The sequence below is a fragment of the Centropristis striata genome, chromosome 9 (genome assembly GCF_030273125.1).
Source record: "Centropristis striata isolate RG_2023a ecotype Rhode Island chromosome 9, C.striata_1.0, whole genome shotgun sequence".
NCBI lineage: Eukaryota > Metazoa > Chordata > Actinopteri > Perciformes > Serranidae > Centropristis > Centropristis striata.
The window spans coordinates 9436186-9458753 of NC_081525.1; the positions used below are offsets into that span (position 1 = coordinate 9436186).

The following is a 22568-nucleotide window of genomic DNA, read 5'->3' on the forward strand; positions in this document are numbered from 1 at the left end:
CCTTCCATAGTCATCAGCTAAAACTAACCTGAAATGTACCTGACTGTGGAATATGTGAGGCTTGTAGTCATGCTTGCACTTTCATTCATGATAAAACATCACCTTCTCTCCAACACTTGCAAAGACCATTTATTTTACAATGCCTTAACAAAAGTATTTCATAACTATTCAGCAAAACCTCAACTAGTGTATTTAAAGCTGAGAGGGTTTTCTGTATTTTCTTAATACACTTTTAAAAAAAACCACACACAAACAAAAAGTGGGTAAAACCACAGATAAACTGAGATCAGAGCAACACCACATTGGTGCTTTCCTCAGCCCAACCCACTGCCATGCTACAACTCTTGGACTCTCTCTCATGCAACCGACCACCCCGTACTACAGAGAACTGCATTTGTCACAGTTGAGTGTTTTTACACCCAAAGTTTGTATTTCCCATTGACACAGAGTAAAACAAAAGACAGCAAAGTGCATGCTAAAAGCTGGAAAAAAAATGTTTGGCATCTATCACTTATTCAAGCTCCATTAAGCCCACCTTTGAAACAATTAACAGATTGTTAAAAATAAAATTAAAAAACTCTTATGATCACCAATCCTAAGTCTTTAACAAACAAAGGGGATGAAGGAGCAATTGCTCAAACTCTCAGAATTTCAAGATGCATATGTATTGATGTATTGACAGAAAATTACTGTCTCAAAGTTGGAAGTGTATGATCAGTGATGATAATGTATGATCATTCCTGCTAATGAAATATTAAGAAAGAACACAACTTTTCTTTGGGTCAAATTTTTAGCTCAGCAACCATGCAATGTGACCATTCATAATCAACCTTGAAACTGAAAAACAAAACAAAAAGACAAACCCTCCATAGTTGGAACAGAATGACAATTCAAGCTGCATCTGGGTGTGCACCCACAAAATAAAACAAAAAAACACAGCACACATAATCTTGACTAGTAATCAGAACATACTTGGAGTGCACAAATATGTTGGGAATAATAAACATCAAAATAAATATATATACTCATGAGTCAAAATAATAAGGATTTCAAGATCAAAGTCTACATTCTATTCTGAGTGAATGTATTACATACGAAGTCAAAATTATCAAATACTATATTATTAAATGTCCTTTTTCTTTCCTTTTGACTTGTCGATGGGTAAAAAACAAAATGTTAACAAGATGGTGTTATTTTTTAAGACAAAAGTTATTATCTTATCTAATATTTTTTTACTTCCCATTCCTGACATTTGTTCCGTATTCTGGCATGAATGACCAGCAAAGTTTCAAATACATCTGCAAGCATTTTCATCACCTTGGAGATGTCATTTTCCATGGACAGAACCAAATTTGAACAAAAAAAACAAACAAAATACACCACCATCATTTGTGCTATAAGAGGTCTGAGATATTGAGTGTTTGGGATTTTTTCCAAGGATGAAAGAAGCAGAATAAACTAATGATCAAACCTGAATTTGAATAAATAGCAATGCTAGCTCTCAAACAATAATGTCAACAATTTGCATCACGCTTCCAGGTAAACCCAAAACAGACAGCTTGCAAACATTTTTTATGCATAAATTAATGCCATACACTTTCTATGTACAGTAGTATATGTTTAACACATTCTACTGGCAAAGACCTATCAAATCAAAGCCTGTTGGCCTGTGAAGGTGATGCAGACTGTTGGCATGTTTCCTGGCATGACTTTTCTCAGTGTCATCAGTTGGCACAAGCGGTAGCAGAAATGATAGCAGCAGTGAGACACAGCTCAGTTTGAGCTGCTTTGATATTCATCACAGCTGCATGGAGGGCAGGCAGCACTTTGAACAGCATGTTGTCATCATTACCATCAGCCCCGTCATCAGACTACAGTCACATGTGTGGAAAAAATATCCTCTTCATCTCCTGTTCTTGTTTCTCTCCGGTGGACTTGAGCAGGGCTGTCATCTACTCTGCGGTCCTCTGTTGAACGGTGATACTTCAGCTGAGCTCTGGTTACTCATCATCCCACGTTTGCTGTAGCAGGAAGTTAGCAGCGAGATTCTCGTTCTTCTCGCAGGCGAAGTAAGCCTGGATGACTAAGCCTTCAGGGAAACCCAGCGCTTTTAACTGAAACACAAGACATGTTAATTTGAAATAGAGAAGATATTGGGCTTAGAACTTCAGATGGACCCTGTGTCTCTCATACTGGGTCTCCCAAGCCGACACTTAACATCCAAACATAATAAGAGGTTGTATTGTATTCTTACATATTTTATATTTTATATATAAATATTATTTATTGCAGTGGATTAATCAAAAAGTACCAACTGTTAAAAGCTGGCAAAGAGTGGTATTTGATCTAGTGCCATTAGAGCACCTTACATGTATATTGCATTCAAAAACAGACCAATTCTATAAAGTGTGGGAACCCTATTTGAATTATGTAGAGCCTGATATCATGCTGCAGGGATTTTCTTGACTGCTCATACTACACATTATTACTGTAACCCCCAGTATTATTTATACGGATCTGAGCTGATGTTTTTGTTTGTTTTTTGTTTACTTGTTTATTTGTTTTGCTTTTTATTTCTGTGAACCATATTATGTAACCATCCTTTACTTGAGAAAGTGAAAAATTAATAAAAATATTGTTAAAAAAAAAAAGACATGTTAATTCAACACACACACACACACACACACACACACATACATAATTACAGCTGTGTCTGAGGCCACTTTCACACAAAATCTAGCAGTGCAAAAAACCCTCTGTTATCAAAGTTCCTTGAGTGGGAGTAATGCATTTTGCCCACACTGCAAGGGAAATACAGCAACCTGCAATGGAGAAGTTGAAACACATTCAACTTTTGGATAATGTGAATGTGAGGCTGGCCTGAAGTTTGGCCTGAAGTCCTTCAGAGGGTGCCATGGAGCAGGGACCGAGAACAGCTTCGGTACAAGAAAGTTTAAAAAAACCATGATTGTAAAAAATGAAACTCAGGCACTTACCCTCGCTTAGTTTACTTCATGCAACAAACTCCATCACAAGGCACAGTTCTTCCAAGTTTTCTTGTCTAGCTGCTGTGAAATGAATGAAGTTCCTTCAAGTGCTGTTGGAAATATCGAGATCATAAAAAATTCTGACGGAATTGTGAAAAAAAAAAGTTGTCCTACATTTGGGGTGTTAAATTAAACAACATGACGTCACACGAATGGGCCATGTAAGGGACACTGGTACACTGCTGCACATCCCTGAAGCTAATCAATGCACCACCGGTTTCATGTGAATGTGGCCTGAAACAGCTAAGTGAGCACACACTTACACATACATGTAACACAGATACAGCAGGGGTCATTTCACTCACTGCACAATGACACATCTTACCTTCAGTATACAAAATTAAGATGAATTACTTTATTAATCCCACAATGGGCAAATTCAACCTCTGCATTTAACCCACCCCTTGGGGGGTGTTAGGTGCCTTGCTCAAGGGCACCTCAGTGCTTGGACTGTGGGTCCTGGGATTACAAGTCCGATTCCTATCCTCTAGGGCCTAGACGATATTTCTAAATAGTTCAAGAGAGACCACAACAAATGAGCAGTGTATTGCACATTTATGGAGTTTTAAATGGTTCATTTTATAGTTTTAAATGGTTATATGTATATGGTCACTGTTTTTACTACATTAGTTTGAATCACTACATTTTAGTGATGAGAAAAATTTGCAATACATTTAGTCATGGATTATTAACATTTAAAATGTTTAAAATTGTTTTGTTTTTTCAAATGTTTGAATTTTGTAAGTGTTTATCAGTTCCAAAGTTCAATAAATCAGACACTGATGGCACAGCGCTCTGTTTTTAAGTTGTTGTTTTTTTCAACCAAAAATGCTTTACCCTGGTTAGGGGTACTTGCTTGGAAAAAAAAAAAAAAATTATATATATATATATTCATAGGGGGTACATCACTGAAAAAAGGTTGAGAACCAATGCTCTAGGCCACGGACTGCATACTTTGCAAACCATTAATAAGTACATTTTCAGCCTATTTTCATAATAGCTCAAGTTGTGCAGTTTTCCAGGCAACAAGACAATTCAATGAGACTTTATGAGGACACTGACCCTCTCGATGGCCTCCTTCTCCTGCGCCGTGACCTGGATGAGGTTAGTGTGGGGGGACCCTGGGGCCACGGCCCCCACCCTTCCTCCGTCTTCACCTTGTGGCTCATTCAGCATTTGCACAAAACGCTGCTGGTGCTGCGTGATCTGCTGCAAGTTATACATACAAACAATATAAATACTACAATATAGCGAGTGAATGGATAAGTTAATTATGGTTATTGATCAACTACTCATTCAAACAGTATATAGATGATGATAGACCTCCATCATTTCATCAGATGAATTAGGTCAAACTTTTGTAACATAACTAGATCGTTCACAATTGCAAAATATTATTTAAATATATTCTTAGTTGTTATGTATTGGAATTGTGTTGAGGCATTCATAAAAACATTTTCATTGGATTCAAATTTCTGCCAATTTTATCATGAGCGATTAAATGTGATTCAGCCGTTATGACCTCAGATCCAATGATATTGTGCACCTTTCTGTCCCTCGTGTCCGGACCGAAAAAGGTAAAAAAGCATTCAGTTTCTCTGCCCCCTCTGCTTGGAATACCCTTCAATCTGAGCTGAAACTATCAGAACTGATTCCTTTGGGAGCATTTCGCACAACTCTCAAAAAACGTCAATGTAAATCTTTTGCACAGTGCTCATGTTCCTAATTTGCTACTGTATTTATCACTGCTGCACTTTATACTGCTTATTTATGCTACCTATTTATACCGCCTATTCACTTGCACTTTAGTACTTTTAATATGTTGGACTTTTCGCTGCCTGTTTATTGTTATTGTTCGTCTGTCTTGTAACTTTTGACGTGTGCTGCTGCCTTCTTGGCCAGGTCACCCTTGTAAAAGAGGTCTTGATCTCAATGGGTTTTTTATCTGGTTAAATAAAGGTTAAATGAAATTCAATTTAAATGGCTCCTCAGGTGGCAAGTGTTTGTGGAATAAGACACTCTTTGTGTAAAGAATACTGTACAGTTGTGTTGAAAGTTTGAATAAGTTTCTGTGGCTCATGGGTTATATCAGCTACAATTTTAACCCTTAATAGGGCACTCATTGAAATACTTGCAACTTCCAAATTTATATACTATAGTATATTACATACAGCTAGAATGTGTAAAAAAAATACGGACCCGGGGGAGGGGGGTAATATTTTGAGAAAAAAAGTTTACGAGATTAAGGTGTTAAATCTACAAGAAAAAATGTGCACATTAATGAGATTTAAAGTGCTGAATCTGCGAAAAAAAAGTTGTTTTTTCCCCCACTTTCGTCTTGTAAATCTGCAACTTTTTTCGAGCAGACTTGCCACTTTAAAACTATTGAATCTGCACATTTTTTTCTTGTAGATTTGGCACTTTAATCTAGTAAATTTGCACACACCCCCCCCAGTTTGTATTTTTATTTTTATTCATACTTATGCCTTAATATGCCGTCATAGTCAAGTTCTCCTCGTACAAGTCCATGTGGTTCTACGACCTGACAGAGAGACACGAGGACCCCGTTTTGATATCCACTGAAGTTACCAAATATAGTTCTTCGCCCGATAAAGGGTTAAAATGTCTTTCAATCATTCAATGTTGAAATGGTCCATTAAAAAATCCCAGATTGGCAGAAACCATTCTTTTACCCCAACATAAGCCGCTGTGTTGCTGTGAGTGTGCTGGCTGCTACCTGCAGGAGCTGCGGGTTGTCTGTGCCGAGCTGCTGCAGCAGGGCTGGTAGCAGGGCCGGGTTCTGCTGGATGATCTGTCTCATCTGCTGGAACTGAGGCTGGTCTCTCAGGAACTCCAGAGGATTCCCGGTGGAGACAGAGCCTCCCCCAGCAGAGGGAGGCTGGCTGCCAGACACCGGCCCTGCTGGGGAGGGGACCAGCTGGTTATTGCTCTTGAAGATCTCCGTTTTGTTCTTTTTGGTGCCATCAATGGCAATAAGCAGAAATGATTGCAGATGCATATTTCAGCGGCGAGAGGCGGACAGATCTCCAGAGTATCACAGGGCTGACACATAGAGACGAACAGTCGCACTCTCATTCACACTTACGGGCCATTTAGAGGCACCAAGTCAACCTAAGTGCATGTTTTTGGACTGTGGGAGGAAGCTGGAGTACCCAGAGAGAACCCACTCTGACACGGGGAGAACACGCAAACTCCACACAGAAGAGCTGCAGGCCGGAGTCAAACACTGTGTAGCCAAAAGGTGAAATATATTATAATACTATATATATTATGTAGAAAGTATAATAGAAAATATATCTGCATAATAAAGGTGATAAGTAGAATGGGACAGAATTCTGTCAAGGTTTCTATGGAAGGGTAAAAAACCAAGACAAGCACATCTGTAAAATCCAACTGGGTCTCAACTGGGTCAAATATCTGGCATGAATTTTGTTGGAAAAATATTATGCGTTTTTTCATTACACCAGCTCAAAAAAGATACCGTGGAACTGGAGATGCCTGCTGGAGGTGTGGTATAGAAGGAGCTAATCATTTCCATGTTTTCTGGAGCTGTCAAATTATTCAAAGGTATTGGGTTGAGATTCATCATCATATGCAGAATGTGTTCTCAATTGTTTTCCCCCTTTTTATTTGAAACTGTGCATCTCTGTAACATAACATTAGACGGCTTTAACAATGGAGACAAGAAACTGCTTGATATTCTTTTAGCAGCAAGCAAAAAGGCAGTTACCAGAAGATGGCTCAAGCCTGAGCAACCAAGACATGAGGTCTGGATCAACATAATACAAGAAATCAACAAAATGGAAAAAGTGACTTTTCAACTGAAATTGCAAATGGACTCATTTTATAAAACTTGGTCAAAATGGAGAGAATATGTCAAGCCTATAAGATCTGACTTTATATAAAGCTGTCGTTTAACTAAAGTTTAACTAATGACGACTGCTGCAAATGGTGATACTAGGTGAAAAAGATGATGCTGTGTGGTTTAAGTACCCCCCACCCAACTGTTCCTGTTTCTTTGTTCTGTATAAAATGTTAAAATTTCCTCAATAAAAAGTAAATAAAAAAATAAAAATAAAAAAAATTATAATTTTTGGGACGATATTGTGAAAACCATACGAAGGATACTGGGACAACAGGTTTCTCTGCCATTTACAACTCTTTTTCTAAGTGATTTACCAGACGGGATGGCAGAAAATGATAGATACCTCTTGAGGATAATGTCTGCAGCAGCAAAAAAAGCTATCACCCGTAAGTGGCTGCAGTCTGACCCACCCACAACCTCTGACTGGTTAGAGGTCATTAAAGAAATTCACCAGATGGAGAAACTAACCTTCCTGCTCAGACTAAAAAGAGGCCTGTATTATGCAAGATGGAAAAAATGGACGGCGTTCTTGACAAACGAGGAGGGTCATTCAATCAAGGGTCATTTGAATGTACTGTGATGTTGTCATGTTTGACTATTCCGGACATAAAAACTAATAAAAAAAAAAATATATATATATATATATATATATATATATATATATATATACAGTACAGGCCAAAAGTTTGGACACACCTTCTCATTCAATGCATTTCCTTTATTTTCATTATTATTATTATTGACATTATTGACATTTACTATTGACATTGTAAATTCATCAAAACTATTAATGAACACTTCAAAAAGTGTGAAATAACTGAAAACATGTCTTATATTCTAGTAAGCAAAGGGTGGTTACTTTGAGGAATCTAAAATACAAGACATGTTTTCAGTTATTTCACACTTTTTTTGTTAAGTACATAATTCCATATGTGTTTATTCATAGTTTTGATGCCTTCAGTGAGAATCTACAATGTAAATAGTCATGAAAATAAAGAAAAACGCATTGAATGAGAAGGTGTGTGTCCAAACTTTTGGCCTGTACTGTATATATATATATATATAAGTATAAAAAAATAAAATTAAAATAAAGGTGATAAACGTGTGGTCTTACTGTTAGCCACTGCTGGGGGCTGCGCTGGTTCTTGTGTGGCAGGGGTGGGGGGGTTGGATGGAGCGCTGTGTCTAACTGGCTCCTGAAGTGGCAGATCACTGGCCTCTGCTGGTATACCCTGCAGGTCATTAACATTTTAGAACACAGTTGCAGGCCACAATGACAGTAAAAGATATGGGCAGGTTGAATCCTCACCATGAGTAAATACTCCACTGCTCGGTCTGGGTTGTTGTAACTAGCTCTGAGTGCAGCGACTACCTGCTCCCGCTCATAACCCATAGACATGATCTCTGACACCAGGTTCTCATAGGCTGGACCTGTCACTGTGGAAACAGAAGGAGAGTTAAGACAAAGACAATGAGGTCAATGGATTTAAAGTAATACATCTTAATGTCAATAAGTTTAGATAATTACAATGGTCATAAATTATAATACTAATGGTATTAGATGTGATGTTAATTTAGTACAGCTGCTTACAATGACACAGGGATGTAAGAAACATGATGGAACATTCTGAGCAGTAGCAGTTGTCTGATCGTCAGTACACTTAAGCTTTTTTCTTTCTATTTCTTTCATACATTCATACATTATGGCATGCCGTTCGGGAAATTGTTACATATATACATACATATATATATATATATATATATATATATATATATATATACATACATATATATATATACATACATATATACATACATATATACATATATATATATACATACATACATACATATATATACACATACATACATATATATATACATATACATACATATATACATATATATACATATATATATACACATACATATATATATACATACATATATACATACATATATATATACACATACATATATATATATATACATACATATACATACATATATACATATACATACATATATACATATATACATATACATACATATATATATATATACACACACACACATATATATATATATATACACACACATATATACACATATATATATATAGTCCAACAGAAATCTAGCTGGAGAAATCACGTTTTTGTTATCTTCTAATGCCATCTCCCTTGTCCACTGAGGACATTTAAGACCCCTTTCTCACTGTGTAATGGGGACTTGCATCTGACAATTTCATGGCTATTTTTTTTAGACCTCTACGACCCAAATTTAACGGAGTGCAATACCAACAATGTCTCTGAAGGGACTGTCTGAAAGTATGCACCGTTAAACCTATTTGGACAAATCATCGTGTTGAGACTAAAAAGACACACTAAAGACACAGCAGTGTTCAGGAGCAGGGAGGCAGAGACGCAACAGGGAGAAGGCTGTTCAGAACAGGTAGAAACATTTTGCCTTTCGATTTGGTTAGAACACACATTCATACTAGCAAGTTCATTCAAACTCTATCATCTACTTGTAGAGAGCGTCTGAGTTGGACTGGTCCCTAAACACAGACTCTCTACAAAAAGGGGCAGAGCCCCCTCTTTTTCTTAAGGAAGCTCAGATCTTTTGACATCTGTAGTAAGATGCTGCAGATGTTTTATCAGTCTGTGGTGGTAGTGTGTTGTTTTATGCTGCAGTCTGCTGGGGAGGCAGCATCAGACACAGGGATCCTTGTAATAACCATTAATTAACAAGTAATAAGGCCCTTGTAAGTCCTTACAAGATGCTTATTAACATTATTGTGTGTTTATAAGCTTATATAAGTGTTAATAATGGCATTATAATACAGCTTATAGCAGGCTATAAGAGATTTATAAGCACTAATAAAAAACTTGTTAAGAGTTTGCAAATGCTTAAGAACATTAATAAAAGCCTCATGAGTATCTTATAATTGTTCATAATAGCATTACAAACACCCATGACCCACCCATTATGTCTTTGCCATGCCTTTATTAATCTTATTTTGTTTGCTTATTGACATTAAAATATACTTTATTGCTCATCTATTATAAGTTAACTATAAGTTAACTATGCTTTTTGCAACTACCGGATCTAAAGCGAGAACAATGCCTTATTACTTGTTAATTAATGGTTATTAAGGACCTTATTATAAAGCGTTACACAAAACATTAATGGACCAAAAAAACAGCAGTGGACGGCTCCTCTCTCTCTGTTGCAGGACGGAGAGATTCAAAAGATCCTTCACTCCTACAGATATCAGACTGTCTCATTCTAACAGAGCTAACAGACTAACTGAATTTCCCTTCGGGGTTAAATAAAGTCATTTTGATTTGATTTGATCAACCATGCACTAAGGTTTAAAGAAAAAAAGCAGAAGAAATATATAAGCTTTTTTTTTCATTTTTGACCGAGGGGAAAAAAATCACAGGTGCATTACCTAGTATTGATGCAGCTTCTTCAAGGAGGCCCAGTTCATCAACGAGGCTTTGAGAGAAAATTAACAGAGAAAAATGCCTGAGTAAATACAATTCTAAAGTATAAGCAATTACAGTAAGTAGGGCTGCAACTAAGGATTATTTTCATTATCACTTCATCTAACGATTATTTTCTCAATCTCTTGAATTGTCTGTTACACCCCCAAAGATATTCAGTGTCATATGCTATAAAACATAGAAAAACAGCATATCTCCATATTTGAGATGCTAAAAATAGCTTTTTTTTCCTGCCATTTTTGCATTAAAAACTACTTGCATGAAACGATGAATTGATTATTTTCTGCCGACTGACTTAATGTTTGATCAACCAAGTGTTGCAGCTCTAACAATAAGCATAACAATCAGTTTTAACTGAAAAACTAAACCAGAAGTCTACCTGGCCTACTCTGTGAGGTTGCTAAATGCTAACATGCTAACAGTGACAATGCTAAAATGCTGATTTTTAGCTGTTATAGTGTTGCTGGAATGAGTCCTAAAAACCCAGAAACGAGTCCGCTTTTTAACACTTCCCATTGCCTCGTCTCAATGTCAGAGGGTGAATTTGAAAGTTTTTTTTGTTAGATGCAAATAAGCTCTGTAGTTAACACACCTTTAAGAGATTTTAACATTTGTTCTACAACATAAAATGTGCTGAAAGAGGTTTTTGTGGACCATACCATCATCCTTAGCTTAAAGGTGGTGACAATGTATCCATGCAGCCTCGCATTAGCTTTTAACTTTTGGCAATGTCATGCTTAAAAAATCATAGAAGTGTTTATTATTGTCTTATATATTATATTACTGAACAAAATCAGCAACTGTCATATACATTTGTTTACCACTGAGCTTATTTTCAGCAACAATCCAAAATCCAATGGAAAAATCCCACTGAATTTTTGTCGAGGGAATCAGTGCAATGTTAAGTTGTAGGTTGGCTGACCTACAATAAAATGACACTCTAATTTTGCCTGTCAGCATGCCGACATTGGCTAATTTGAATCGAACACAAAGAACCACTGAGGCTGACAGGAATGTCATTCACTTAACAGGTTTTTGGTCATTGCCCAGTGTACTGGGTAATGACTGATGACCAAGCATGAGGCAAGGTTAATGGATATTATAATTCAACCTGAAGGAAATATAAATGTTTGTGCAAAATGAAATTGCAATTTTCCAATACTTAAGACATTTCAGTCAGGACCAACAAGTTCATTCTGGTGAACTGACTGACAGACAGAACAGCATTGCCATCTTAGAGCTATGGACCTATGTCTTATTATACTCATCTAGGTTATGCAGTTTGGTGCTACAATGCTACATCAGCATTCTTAAACTAAAAGAAAAAGTCACAAATACTTCAGCTGCTATGTATGTCCAGTAACAGGCTCTCTGTTAACCCTTTATCGGGCGAAGAACCGTATTTGGTAACTTCAGTGGATATCCAAAATGGTAATATATCGAGAAAAAAGTTGCAAATTTACTAGACTGAAGTGGCAACTCTACAAGAAAAAAATGTGCAGATTTAAGAGATTTAAAGTGGCAAATCTGCGCGAAAAAAAGTCACAGATTTACGAGAAAAAAGTGGGGGAAAAGCAACTTTTTCTCGCAGATTCACCACTTTAAATCTCATAAATTTGCAAATTTTTTCTCATAGATTTGCCACTTTAGTCTTGTAAACTTTTTTCTCAAAATATTACCCCCCTCTACACATTCCACAGTCCACATTCTGGCTGTATGTAATATCCTCCAATATTCTCTAGGGTTGAAATTTGGAATTTGCAAGTATTTCAATGAGTGCCCTATTAAGGGTTAAATACATACAATATTCATATATAATAACAGCTTTACTAGCTAATCAAGTTTTTCCAACTCAGTTATGACATTTGTAACAGATTCCTCGGATAGCCAGATAATTAATTAAACTCTCAGATTACATAGGTTCCTCCAACCTTGAAACCGTGGAGTGGACTTCTGCAGTGGCACATGGTTCATCCCCAGAGTCTTCCCTTGGCTTCTCTTCTGGCTGGGCGGTAGGGGTGGGGCAGTCTACGGGGCCCGGGGCAATGTCTGTCTGGACAGCTTCAGAAGCAGAAGCTGGTGCACAGGCTGGAGCAGCATCTGAGGCTGAGGCTGGAGCTGGAGCTGGAGCTGACTCTGGGGCTGTGTCTGACTCCAGGGCTGCAGTGGTTTCAACCGAAGCAAGGGGGGCGTCTTCTGGGACTGCTGGCTGGGATTTGGAGGGAGGCACTGGCTGTGGGGCAGGTGTGGGTGCCGACACTGTATGTGTTGGAGTTGAAGGCACTTGTGTTGAGCCAGAGTCTGGAGCTGGGCCTGACGCTGAGGGTGGAGCTGGAGCAGCAGCCGGTTGGGGAGTTGGCTGGGAGACTGCTTGTGGAGGAGGGGCTTGTTTAGGCTAAAGACATTAGAGAATTGATCATAGTAGTGTGGATAGTAGTAGTATAGTATATACATAGTAGTGTGGATAGTAGTAGTATAGTATATACATAGTAGTGTGGATAGTAGTGGTATAGTATATACATAGTAGTGTGACCAAAGGTAACAGCAGTGCATTGATTACTCAACTAAGCAAAGATTGTTGATTCCATAGTTATATTTCCATATCAGTGTTATCAGAACTCAAATTAAAGCTGTTGGACAAAAGAAAATCGAAACAAATATTGTATATCTGTATACAACATAATATGTTGTCTTACGTGACAATTTTAGTGCAATGTACATTAGCACAGCACTGATTCAATCTGTACAACAGTTGTGCAATATTGTCACAGTTACAGGTTGTTGTTTGTCGTTTGTCAGAGGTAGAGAGTAGCGATACGGACCCACAGCAGAGAGGAGTTCTTCACATAATAGTGTCCCTCTTTTCCTGAGACTGTAATGGACGATAATCCCTTAAGTGTTTTGGTTATGTTTCTGTCTGCTTATTTCTTAACCCAAATTTCTCGATACTTGCGGGGATGCCAGGCCCATCTCCAGTGGAATCAGCAGTGTTGCATGTGGGAACAAGGTGAGCAACAGCAGAGACCAAGTTGAGCTTGCCAGGGTTAGTCTGCATCTTTTCTCGTTGTTGGCAATCAGGACATTCAGTATATGTTGCAGCATTTTAGATGCTGGTTCATTTAATTCAACCCCCTAGAACAGGAGTATTCTATTTCATTCAAAGATGTCCAGTAAGTATAATTTCCTTCCCAGCAAAGGTCTGAACCTCATGCCCAAATTCTGACCGATAGCATACCGCTGCATCTATCAAACAAAATCCATGTGCAATGTTAATTTTTACGTATTATTGCCTTATTTATAGTCAGGGCTACAATGCGGTGGAGTAGTTATCACTATCAACGCACAGAAAGAGGTTCAAATCTGGCTTGCGGTTCTTCTGTCTTGAGTTTGCATGATCTCTCCTGTGGGTTCTCTCCAGGACATGCAATTTAGGTTTTATTGGTGACTCTTAACTGTTTAATTCTGAATGAGAGCATGAATGGTTATGTGTAAGAAGCCCTGTCATAGTCTGAAGACCTGACCGGTGAACTTGTGTGGTACTTGTATGGAAAACAAACAGCTATATTTACCATGAATAAAATTAGTCCTAGAACAATTAATTTGTGGCTGAACTTGTGGCTGAAGCTTTAAACAGCCTCTTGTATCTTGATTTATTAATTTCCCAACTTCCTGTCCTAGTGAGAGAAATGGGCCTGTGATTGCCCTGCCAGTGGTGTGACTTGAATGTAATTAGTACCCTTCTCATGCACATAAGTAGGTGCTCACTGTTGAGCTTGGAAAAGTACTTGGTTTTAATCATCAGTTGATCCAAACATGATCAAGCTGTGTAAGCTACTTAGGACAAACAGTCTTAGACACAGTCTGTGGCCAGAAAGTGAAAGGGTCAGTTTCTTCATGCTCCATGCTGTCTATGTGGGATAAACAATCAATTTTATTGGCTCAGTTGAGTGAATGAATTACTGTATTCACTGGATTAGAAGCACTCGCAGTTGAGCCACTGGTCTGGTGAAAAAAAAAAACAATGCTCCATGAAGATTTTTATTCTCATTCATTTATCAGAAATTGATCACAGGTCTGGATAGAAGTGTCACTCGATCTGCGTCCAGGCCAAAGCCTGCCATTTGGTGATGCCTGAAACAATGACATTTTTTTCTAGTACCACCAACAATGCCTGTGCTGTGACAATACTCACCACTGTGCATTGTTAAGCTGCTGTCATAGAAACTGATGGATTTCCAACACCTGTTTCAAACTTAATGGCTACCAGAAATGGGCTGGATTTGATCAGTTGTAAGGCTTTTAATGTGAAATGTCTACAGAGGACGTGTTGACATTGGCTTAATAGCAACCATAAACAGAAAAGTAAGACTGTAAATAATTACTGAATATAAACAGTATCTCCATTTGAAGACAAGGCAAAGCAGCAGAGTGGAGTATGACATGACTGTCTAAAACAATTTGAAAAGACACTAACCTTGGTAACCATGACCACCACAAAGTTTTTCTCATCAATTTTGTACTCTTTCAGCGGGATGTCATCATTTAAGATTTTGCCTGTGACATTCAAGCAAAAATTGCATATATGAAAAAGTATTTTTCACACAATTTGGAATAAGAAGATAAGATAGTCCTTCAATATTGGAAAACATAAAACAGAGTTAAACATAAATCAGATAACTTGTCAAAACATATCAGAAGTACAGAGTAGAGAGTTTTGTTAGGTCTCTGAATATTTTATATATGGGCTTAGATCTATGAAAATGTCCATTTTACGTGGTGCAATGACAAGTGTTAGTGCTGTTCTGAATGATGGAGAGTGTAATACACAACACCTTGACAACAGATGTGACATAGTCTTGTTCAAAGAGCTTTAGGTACTGGGGAGGTTGTGGGTACATCTAGGGATGCATGATTATGGCTAAAATGATAATCACGATTATTTTGATCGATATTGTAATCACGATTATTAATCATGTTAGGGAAAACATCTGTATTTTTATTGCACTACTTTTAAACAAACAATAGGAACAGCACATACACACTGTACTGCTACAGAGCTAACTGTTAGCCTGTTAGCAATATGCAGACTGGACGCTAAGGGGTTAGCATCCCCTCCAGCTCTGCAGCTGGGAGAGACTGCTGCAGGAGGACTGTACTGCTTCAGGCTAGTTCAGAAGAAGAAGAAGCTTCGAGAAGTAAGAAGGAGTCTCCAAAAGTCTCCAATAACAGCAGAAAAAGTTGCTGGATTTGTTGCCAGTCCCTTTTTTTGAAAAATTGTCGCTAAGGACGTCTGAAAAGTTGCTATATATAGCAACTAAGTTGCTAAGTTAGCAACACTGCTTTGCCGGCTTTTACAAATGGCGCGTGTTGTTGTGGCTTCCAGTACTACGTCACATCCTGCTTAGCGCTCGCTCATTATTTATTTAGGCAGCTACATGAAGCCCTAACTATGCGTTCGCCCCCTGGTGGTTGGTGGACTGCTGGTGTAGAAAGTGATTGATTAGATATGCAGGAGAGCCGCATTTTAAAATGGAAATATCGCCGACGATCAAGTTAATTTAATCTTGGCGGCCAAAATCGTGATCACGATTACAATTTGATTAATTGTGCAGCCCTAGGTACATCATCTAAAATCAAACCATGGACTAATAATAACCACCTAACACTGCTTCAGTGAATATTCTCAAGGTGGCTTTAGTGCTTCAGGTAAACAATAAAGCATGTGGTGTTCAAATACTAACAATAATAATGATGATAATAACTTAACAGATTGGAGCCATTCTGTAAGGTGGAATGTTTTCCAATCATTTTTCTTACTTGTGGATACCTAGGAGTGCATTTTGGCTCTCATAGTTTGGCCACAAGTGGTGCTCACCAATTTGTGCCTTTTCTGGCTCTAGTTATGTTGGAAATGTCTTTATTTGACCTTTGTTATGGAAAATAAATAATTTAGGTGCCAAGTCAATTCAAAGTATAAAACTATAATTTAACCCATTTAAGCCGGGAAAGTATTACTGCATTTCTACCATTAAAACCGGGATTGCTGTTGCGTTATTCTACCATAAAAGCCGGGAAAGCGGATACGTCATTTTGTAGCATTTGTAGTTTTTTCTACCTATCTCTGTCTCTTGGCCAATGAAATGCATCAGAACACATGTGGGAGTGCTGCAATGCAACACGTTGATTTTTTAAAAACGTTATTGAAGGTTTGGACAAATAAACTCAACATCTCAGAAGCTATAAGCTCTCAAATACTTTTTGAATTTCATTTCTATCCGCTACAGAGGCTGAAAAATCTATTATTTAGTAGGCGTTGACAATTTCCAGAAAAACTTCAGGTTTTAGGGGGTTATTTTAAAATCGCCCAGAGGTTTTACAGGCCTTTTTTCTAGGCGTTTTAGGCCGATATGGGTTAAGAGAATGCAGTAAGGCTCTTTCTGTAAGGACATTCTGTATTGCTGTTAAATATGTATTCTCCTGTTTATAAAATGTATAAGGTGCACCTGAATGCACCATGAAGTCCATCATTGCAGGCAGAACATTATGAAGCAGCAGTGCACTCTGTAGCTACATGAAGCTACAAACTTGATTCCTTGAAGTTTATTTAGAGTCAATATAAATCACACAGGGAGCTTGATATAGAGATGGCAGAAAAAAGTATGAGTGCAGCTGGTGACAAGCCCTCGTATACAAGAAAAAGTCACAGTACGCCCAAGAGTAAAATGTGGAAGTGCCAATACTGCATACCAGTGAGTACCAGTCTACTTCAAGTGTTGAATGCCAGTTTATCATTTTAACAAACACTCACAATTAAACAAACCAAGGATCATTTTCAATGCTGTCATCCTGTGGCTCACCTGCATAAATTAGTTTTTGTCCTGCAGCAGGAAATGCATCTTTTCCTCGGTCTTTCTCAATTTTCTCCTTCAGGGCTTCCACCTGACATATCAACAAAAGAAACATATATATTAGTGGAACAGTTATTGATATGGAAAAAAACTCCAACTCTCAGCACTATGTCGCTGAATATTAGAGGGTCAGTTTAAGGCTTGATGGTTGTTGCTGGGAATGTCATTACATCATATGAGGGAATGTGTTACTGTTAAGATTGATGCTTTCATAGAAACTGCTCAACTTCCAGCGACTGTTTCAAATGAATTGGCTACAAAAGGAGAAATGATAGAAAGAATGTATTCAACTCTGATATATACATGGGTGATCTGATCAGCAGTTTTTGTAATAGAGAGCTGCAAAACAATATTTTCTGATTTTTTTGTTATTGTTTTTAAAAGCCAAAAATCTAATCTTTATAACTTAGAGCTCTTTAAGCACGTACTATGGTGTGTGCTGCCAATGTCATTATAGCCTTGCATAGTCATTTGAGTCAGTTCATTTACAAGAAACATTAGTTCAATTGCAGTAATCGATCTGAGTCACATGACTCATCTGTACCTCTTTTTCAGGAACTCCAGATATTTACTGTTCATGACATCAATATCTCTCAAATATGCGTTTTTATTTTTAAGGTATATTCAGATCATGAAAACTTTCCAAAGCACTTTAAGACTTATTTTAAATTTAATTCTCAAGTTCACTCTTATCCAACCCGTCAATCTTGTCTAGTCGAATGCCACTGGAGACATGTTAAATAAACTACAATGTATACAGAATAGAGCTGCCCGCAGAATACTAAAGTGTGACTACAGGACAAATATAATCTCTATGCACAAGAAACTTAATTGGTTATTGGTCAAAGGCAGACTATTGTACTCACTGTTTATTGTTATTAGAAATATATCTGTCCTAAAAGCACCTTTTATTTTGTTTTAAAAACCTCGCTTTTAGTGCAGAGAGTCATACATATATCACCAGCTGTAGCTGTAGGAAACTTTACATTACCTAAAGCAAGATCTAACGCCATCAAACGGTTCTGAATAAAGGTATGACAGAATGGAATTCACTGCCTAAAAATATCAAACTCACCACTAACATAAAGCAATTCAAAATATTAATAAAACAGTATTTATGAAAGTAAGAAAACATGGTATATTTATATGTATGTAGTATATTTCTATAGATATATGTGTTATTATGATCTATATGCTGTAGAATGGATGTATATACAATATATGTATTATGTGTTAGTAAATTGTGTAATGAAGTTTACATATATGATATGTAGAAATGTGTGTAATATTAATAATATAATTAATATAACGAAGAATGAATGAAGCACAGTTAAGAAGTGTAAACGCTCACTCTGTTTTTTGTTTTGTTAGGTGAAGCATATCGCTCACTTGTTATTTGTTTTTGTTTTTAACTTTAATAATGTTTATGTTTTGTGTTTTCAACTGTATATTTGATACTGTTGGACCCCAGGAATAATAGCTGTGGCTTAGCTGCAGCTAATGGGGATCTTAATAATAAACAAAACTAATAAACTAATCTCTAGATCTTCATTCTCCAAGATTTCTTACATGCAGAGGTCAATTTATTGTTCAATTTATTGACTAAATTATGGAATACTCCATCTCATCAATAACTCCATCCCCATAAAATGTTCCAAAACGATGTCTAAAAGCCCATTTAACTGCTGTTTTAAAATTCTAATTCACACACAAATACACTCTTATATCATGTTCATTTTTGTTTTAATATTATTTTTGTTATTGTCATTATAACTTTTTGCTTATGTTATTCATGTTTTTTCTATTATCATTATCTACTTCGATTACTTTCTTATAGCTATGAAATTTTAGGTGGAGGCTTTAAATATGCCCATCTGGGTTTTCTGCCTCTCCCTGCACTTTACACTATATGTTATCTTTGTCATTTTATGTAATTCTAACTGTGCAAATAAACATAAACCTAATATAATGTTATATGGTAACCTATGATAAGAAGAAACGTCGAAAAAAAATTTTTTTTCTTTTATCTAAAAAAAGATTTAGTGATGATGCTTCAAATTACTGCACAGGAAGTTTAAAATATTGCACAGTCATTCATGGCGAAACAAGTCAAAGACTGTCAAGCTCAAACAAAACACCACGGACATTTCCGTGTGCGTGTTTTCACACAAACGCTCCATGCTGCTACTTTGTAATATTCCCTGATGAGTACAAAGATTCAAAGGGAAAACAGCTAATGGACTACAGACCATACATTTTACCGTGCAAATGAAAACGTATATTTGTAGCAATGTTCTTTAGGATATGGTGTACTTTTAATACTTAATAATTTAATTACAGTTCGCTTTTACTTTGAAGGGAAACCTGCCCAATTCCGGTTTAACTCGAGCTACATTACCTCACATGAACTCAGTTACTGTAAGATACTACACTTGTCTGGCCGCTTATTTGTCACATTAACGTAACGTCCTTTAAAAAAAAGCGAAATTAATTCTCCTATTTCCTTTATAAAGTGAAGCAGCATTCACTGAGGCCAGTCATATTGTCTTAACATTAGCTTCAGTCTCCATGCCAGCCTTCCCGGTGTTGTGTCCTTACTGGTTTCCACACGAACTGGTGCTCGTACTCGTGTTTTCAGCTGTTTTCTGCCTCATTTAGCAGATTCGTCACATATTTAATAAACATTTAACTGCTGATTTCCAGGTCGCATCTCCTACTGTGGATATTATTGTTGTATAAGTGAACACTAAATCACAGCAACCTATAATTAAAAAGAAAGCATGAAAATATAATGTTTGCAAGATCGGTCAGAGCTGGATTTCAATTCACTACAGCAAAATTTAATTGTTTCATCACCTCTACAGTCATGGAAAAAAATATTAGACCACCCTTGTTTTCTTCAATTTCTTGTTCATTTTAATGCCTGGTACAACTAATAGTACATTTGTTTGGACAAATATAATGACAGCAACAGAAATAGCTCATAAAAGTTGAATCTAAGAGCTGATATCTAGACATTTTCCATGTTTTTATTGATTATAACCAACATCATTATCAAGAAAACCATGTTAAATGTCTAGATATCAGTTCTTCAATTAAATTCTTATCAGCTATTTTTGTTGTTATCATTATATTTCTCTAAACAAATGCACTTTTAGTCATACCAGGCATTAAAATGATCAATAAAGCAAGGAGAAAACATAGGTGGTCTAATCATTTTTTCCATGACTGTATATGTTTATTAAATATGTGACGAATCTGCTAAATGAGGCAGAAAACAGCTGCAGACAGCAGTAAGGGCACCAGTTAGTTCGGAAACCAGTAAGGACACAACACCGGCCTGGCCGTGTTTACTTCATCCCCGTTAACTTCTAGCGTTACTCACCGTCAACTCTGGGTCTATTTCTATTTTGAACGTCTGCTGTTGGAGGGTCTTCAGTGTTATCGTCAGCATCTTTCGACGCGGTGTCAAAGGCTGCTGGGGTCAAAAACGGTGCACTCACTCCAAATTATAAACTGTAGCCGCTCTTATTATCGCACAGTATCTATATACCTGCCCGGGTCTAGCTAAATATATGTGTGACTCAGCGGTCTCAGTGCAGCGAATCAGGCTGAGCACGAACGCCATCTACTGGTGGAGGAAGGTCACAACACGCTGCCACCTTCGGGGGCTGTCGGAAATATCCCAACTCGTCACCCTGTTAAAATAATCGCCTAACTCATTTTTTCAAGTTTTGCAGGAAACACAAAAAACTTCACCAAAAGTGTAACATATGACATTATTAAATAATGTTGTGTCTTTTTTTGATCATTTTGTGTCTTTTTTTAATAATTGTGTCTTTTTTTAAATAATGTTGTCTTTTTTGGTAATTTTGTGTCTTTTAAAGTAATTTTGTGAATTTTTTGGGTTATTTTGTGTCCTTTTTTTCAGTCATTTTGTGTCTTTTTTTTTTTAGTAATTTTGTGTATTTTTTGGTCATTTTGTGTCTTTTTTTTTAATGTAATTTAGTTTTTTTCTGTCATTTTGTGTCTTTTTTTAGTCATTTTGTGTCTTATTTTGGTCATTTTGATACTGCCTCCAGCGGCCCCCAGGTAATTTGAGTTTGAGACCCCTGACCTAAAGGCTTCTTTTTGTGTCTGCATCATGAATTAATTAATTCACATGAAGGGCACCATTTTCTCATCTATGTGTACTGCTCTACAAAGCCTAACTGCAGTAACTACATTTTTGTAGAAAATTGGGTTATAATTAAAAATGAACTCCTTGATGTCTGTTTTATCTCGTGACAAAGTTTTATATTTCGATTTTGCTTTATTTTGGAGAAAAAAAAATCATAAAAATTGCGGTTTCCTTTGACTGAGACATTGTAGCCTTGTATTTCTTCAATGTGTTGAATAGTGAAGACAAGAATAATATAAATTTTAAGTTTATTTGATAGGGAAATTATTATCTAGGTAGTGATTAAGAAAAAAAGATAAAATTATATTAATTTCTAAAATATAACATTACTTTATAATATTAAGTCTAAAATGCACAAATCTTTGAATAGAGTTGTTAAACACTTTTAAATACACTTATCACAAAATCAATCTGAAAATGTTAATTCACTGAAAACAAAATATAAAAGCTGAAAGAAGACAACAACATTGTAGTTACTGCACTGATTTTGCATTACTATTAGAACATTTTACAGCATTTTTGGGGTCAAAGGTCAAATAAATCATGACTTTTGAGCATAAAAATTACATTATCAATACATGTAGAAATAAGGGTCACATCACTGACCTACCTATAACTAATTTGGCTTGCCAGTAAGAAAACGTTTAAAAACTCTAAAGCACTTTTTCCCAGTTTTACCCTTTGCGTAGTTACTGCAGTTAGACTTTGTAGGGCAGTATTTGTGATAAAAATGTAACCTCAATACTTTTTGAGTATGGACCAAAATGTGTCTGTAGTATAAAGTGTCAAGAATTAGATTGACATTCAATAGTTAACACGCTGAACAGATTCTTTGGCTTGTGTTTCAATGAATATACCATAAATATCACAATACAGGAGTACTACATTATATAGGGACGGCTGGTTTGACTAGGGAGAAGCGAATGACAGCTCACTGGACCGCAGTCAAACTTCCGGGTCACGTAAACCCGACCAATTAAATATTAAAATCAAATTCAGTCCTGGGGCCCGTTTTTCCATTTCGTATTTTTGATCTGA

At 36.7% G+C, this 22568-nt stretch overlaps 1 protein-coding gene across 2 annotated transcripts; it reads right to left on the bottom strand.

Moving 5' to 3' along the window:
• Nucleotides 1–784: 784 nt before the first annotated feature.
• Nucleotides 785–21071, bottom strand: rad23ab (RAD23 homolog A, nucleotide excision repair protein b). Of its 2 annotated transcripts, none has more exons than XM_059341677.1 (10): nt 20736–21071; nt 17300–17381; nt 14917–14996; nt 12374–12837; nt 10388–10434; nt 8243–8370; nt 8048–8165; nt 5785–5966; nt 4110–4256; nt 785–2114 (listed from the first exon to the last, which is right to left on the bottom strand). In XM_059341677.1, exons 1-10 carry the CDS (start codon nt 20802–20804, stop codon nt 2001–2003), a joined length of 1431 nt encoding a protein of 476 aa, XP_059197660.1. In that variant the 5' UTR covers nt 20805–21071; the 3' UTR covers nt 785–2000. The 2 variants fall into 2 exon arrangements, with proteins under 2 accessions (XP_059197660.1, XP_059197659.1); XM_059341676.1 differs by having other exon boundaries at nt 5785–5969; nt 20736–21070.
• Between the last annotated feature and the right edge of the window lie 1497 nt (nt 21072–22568).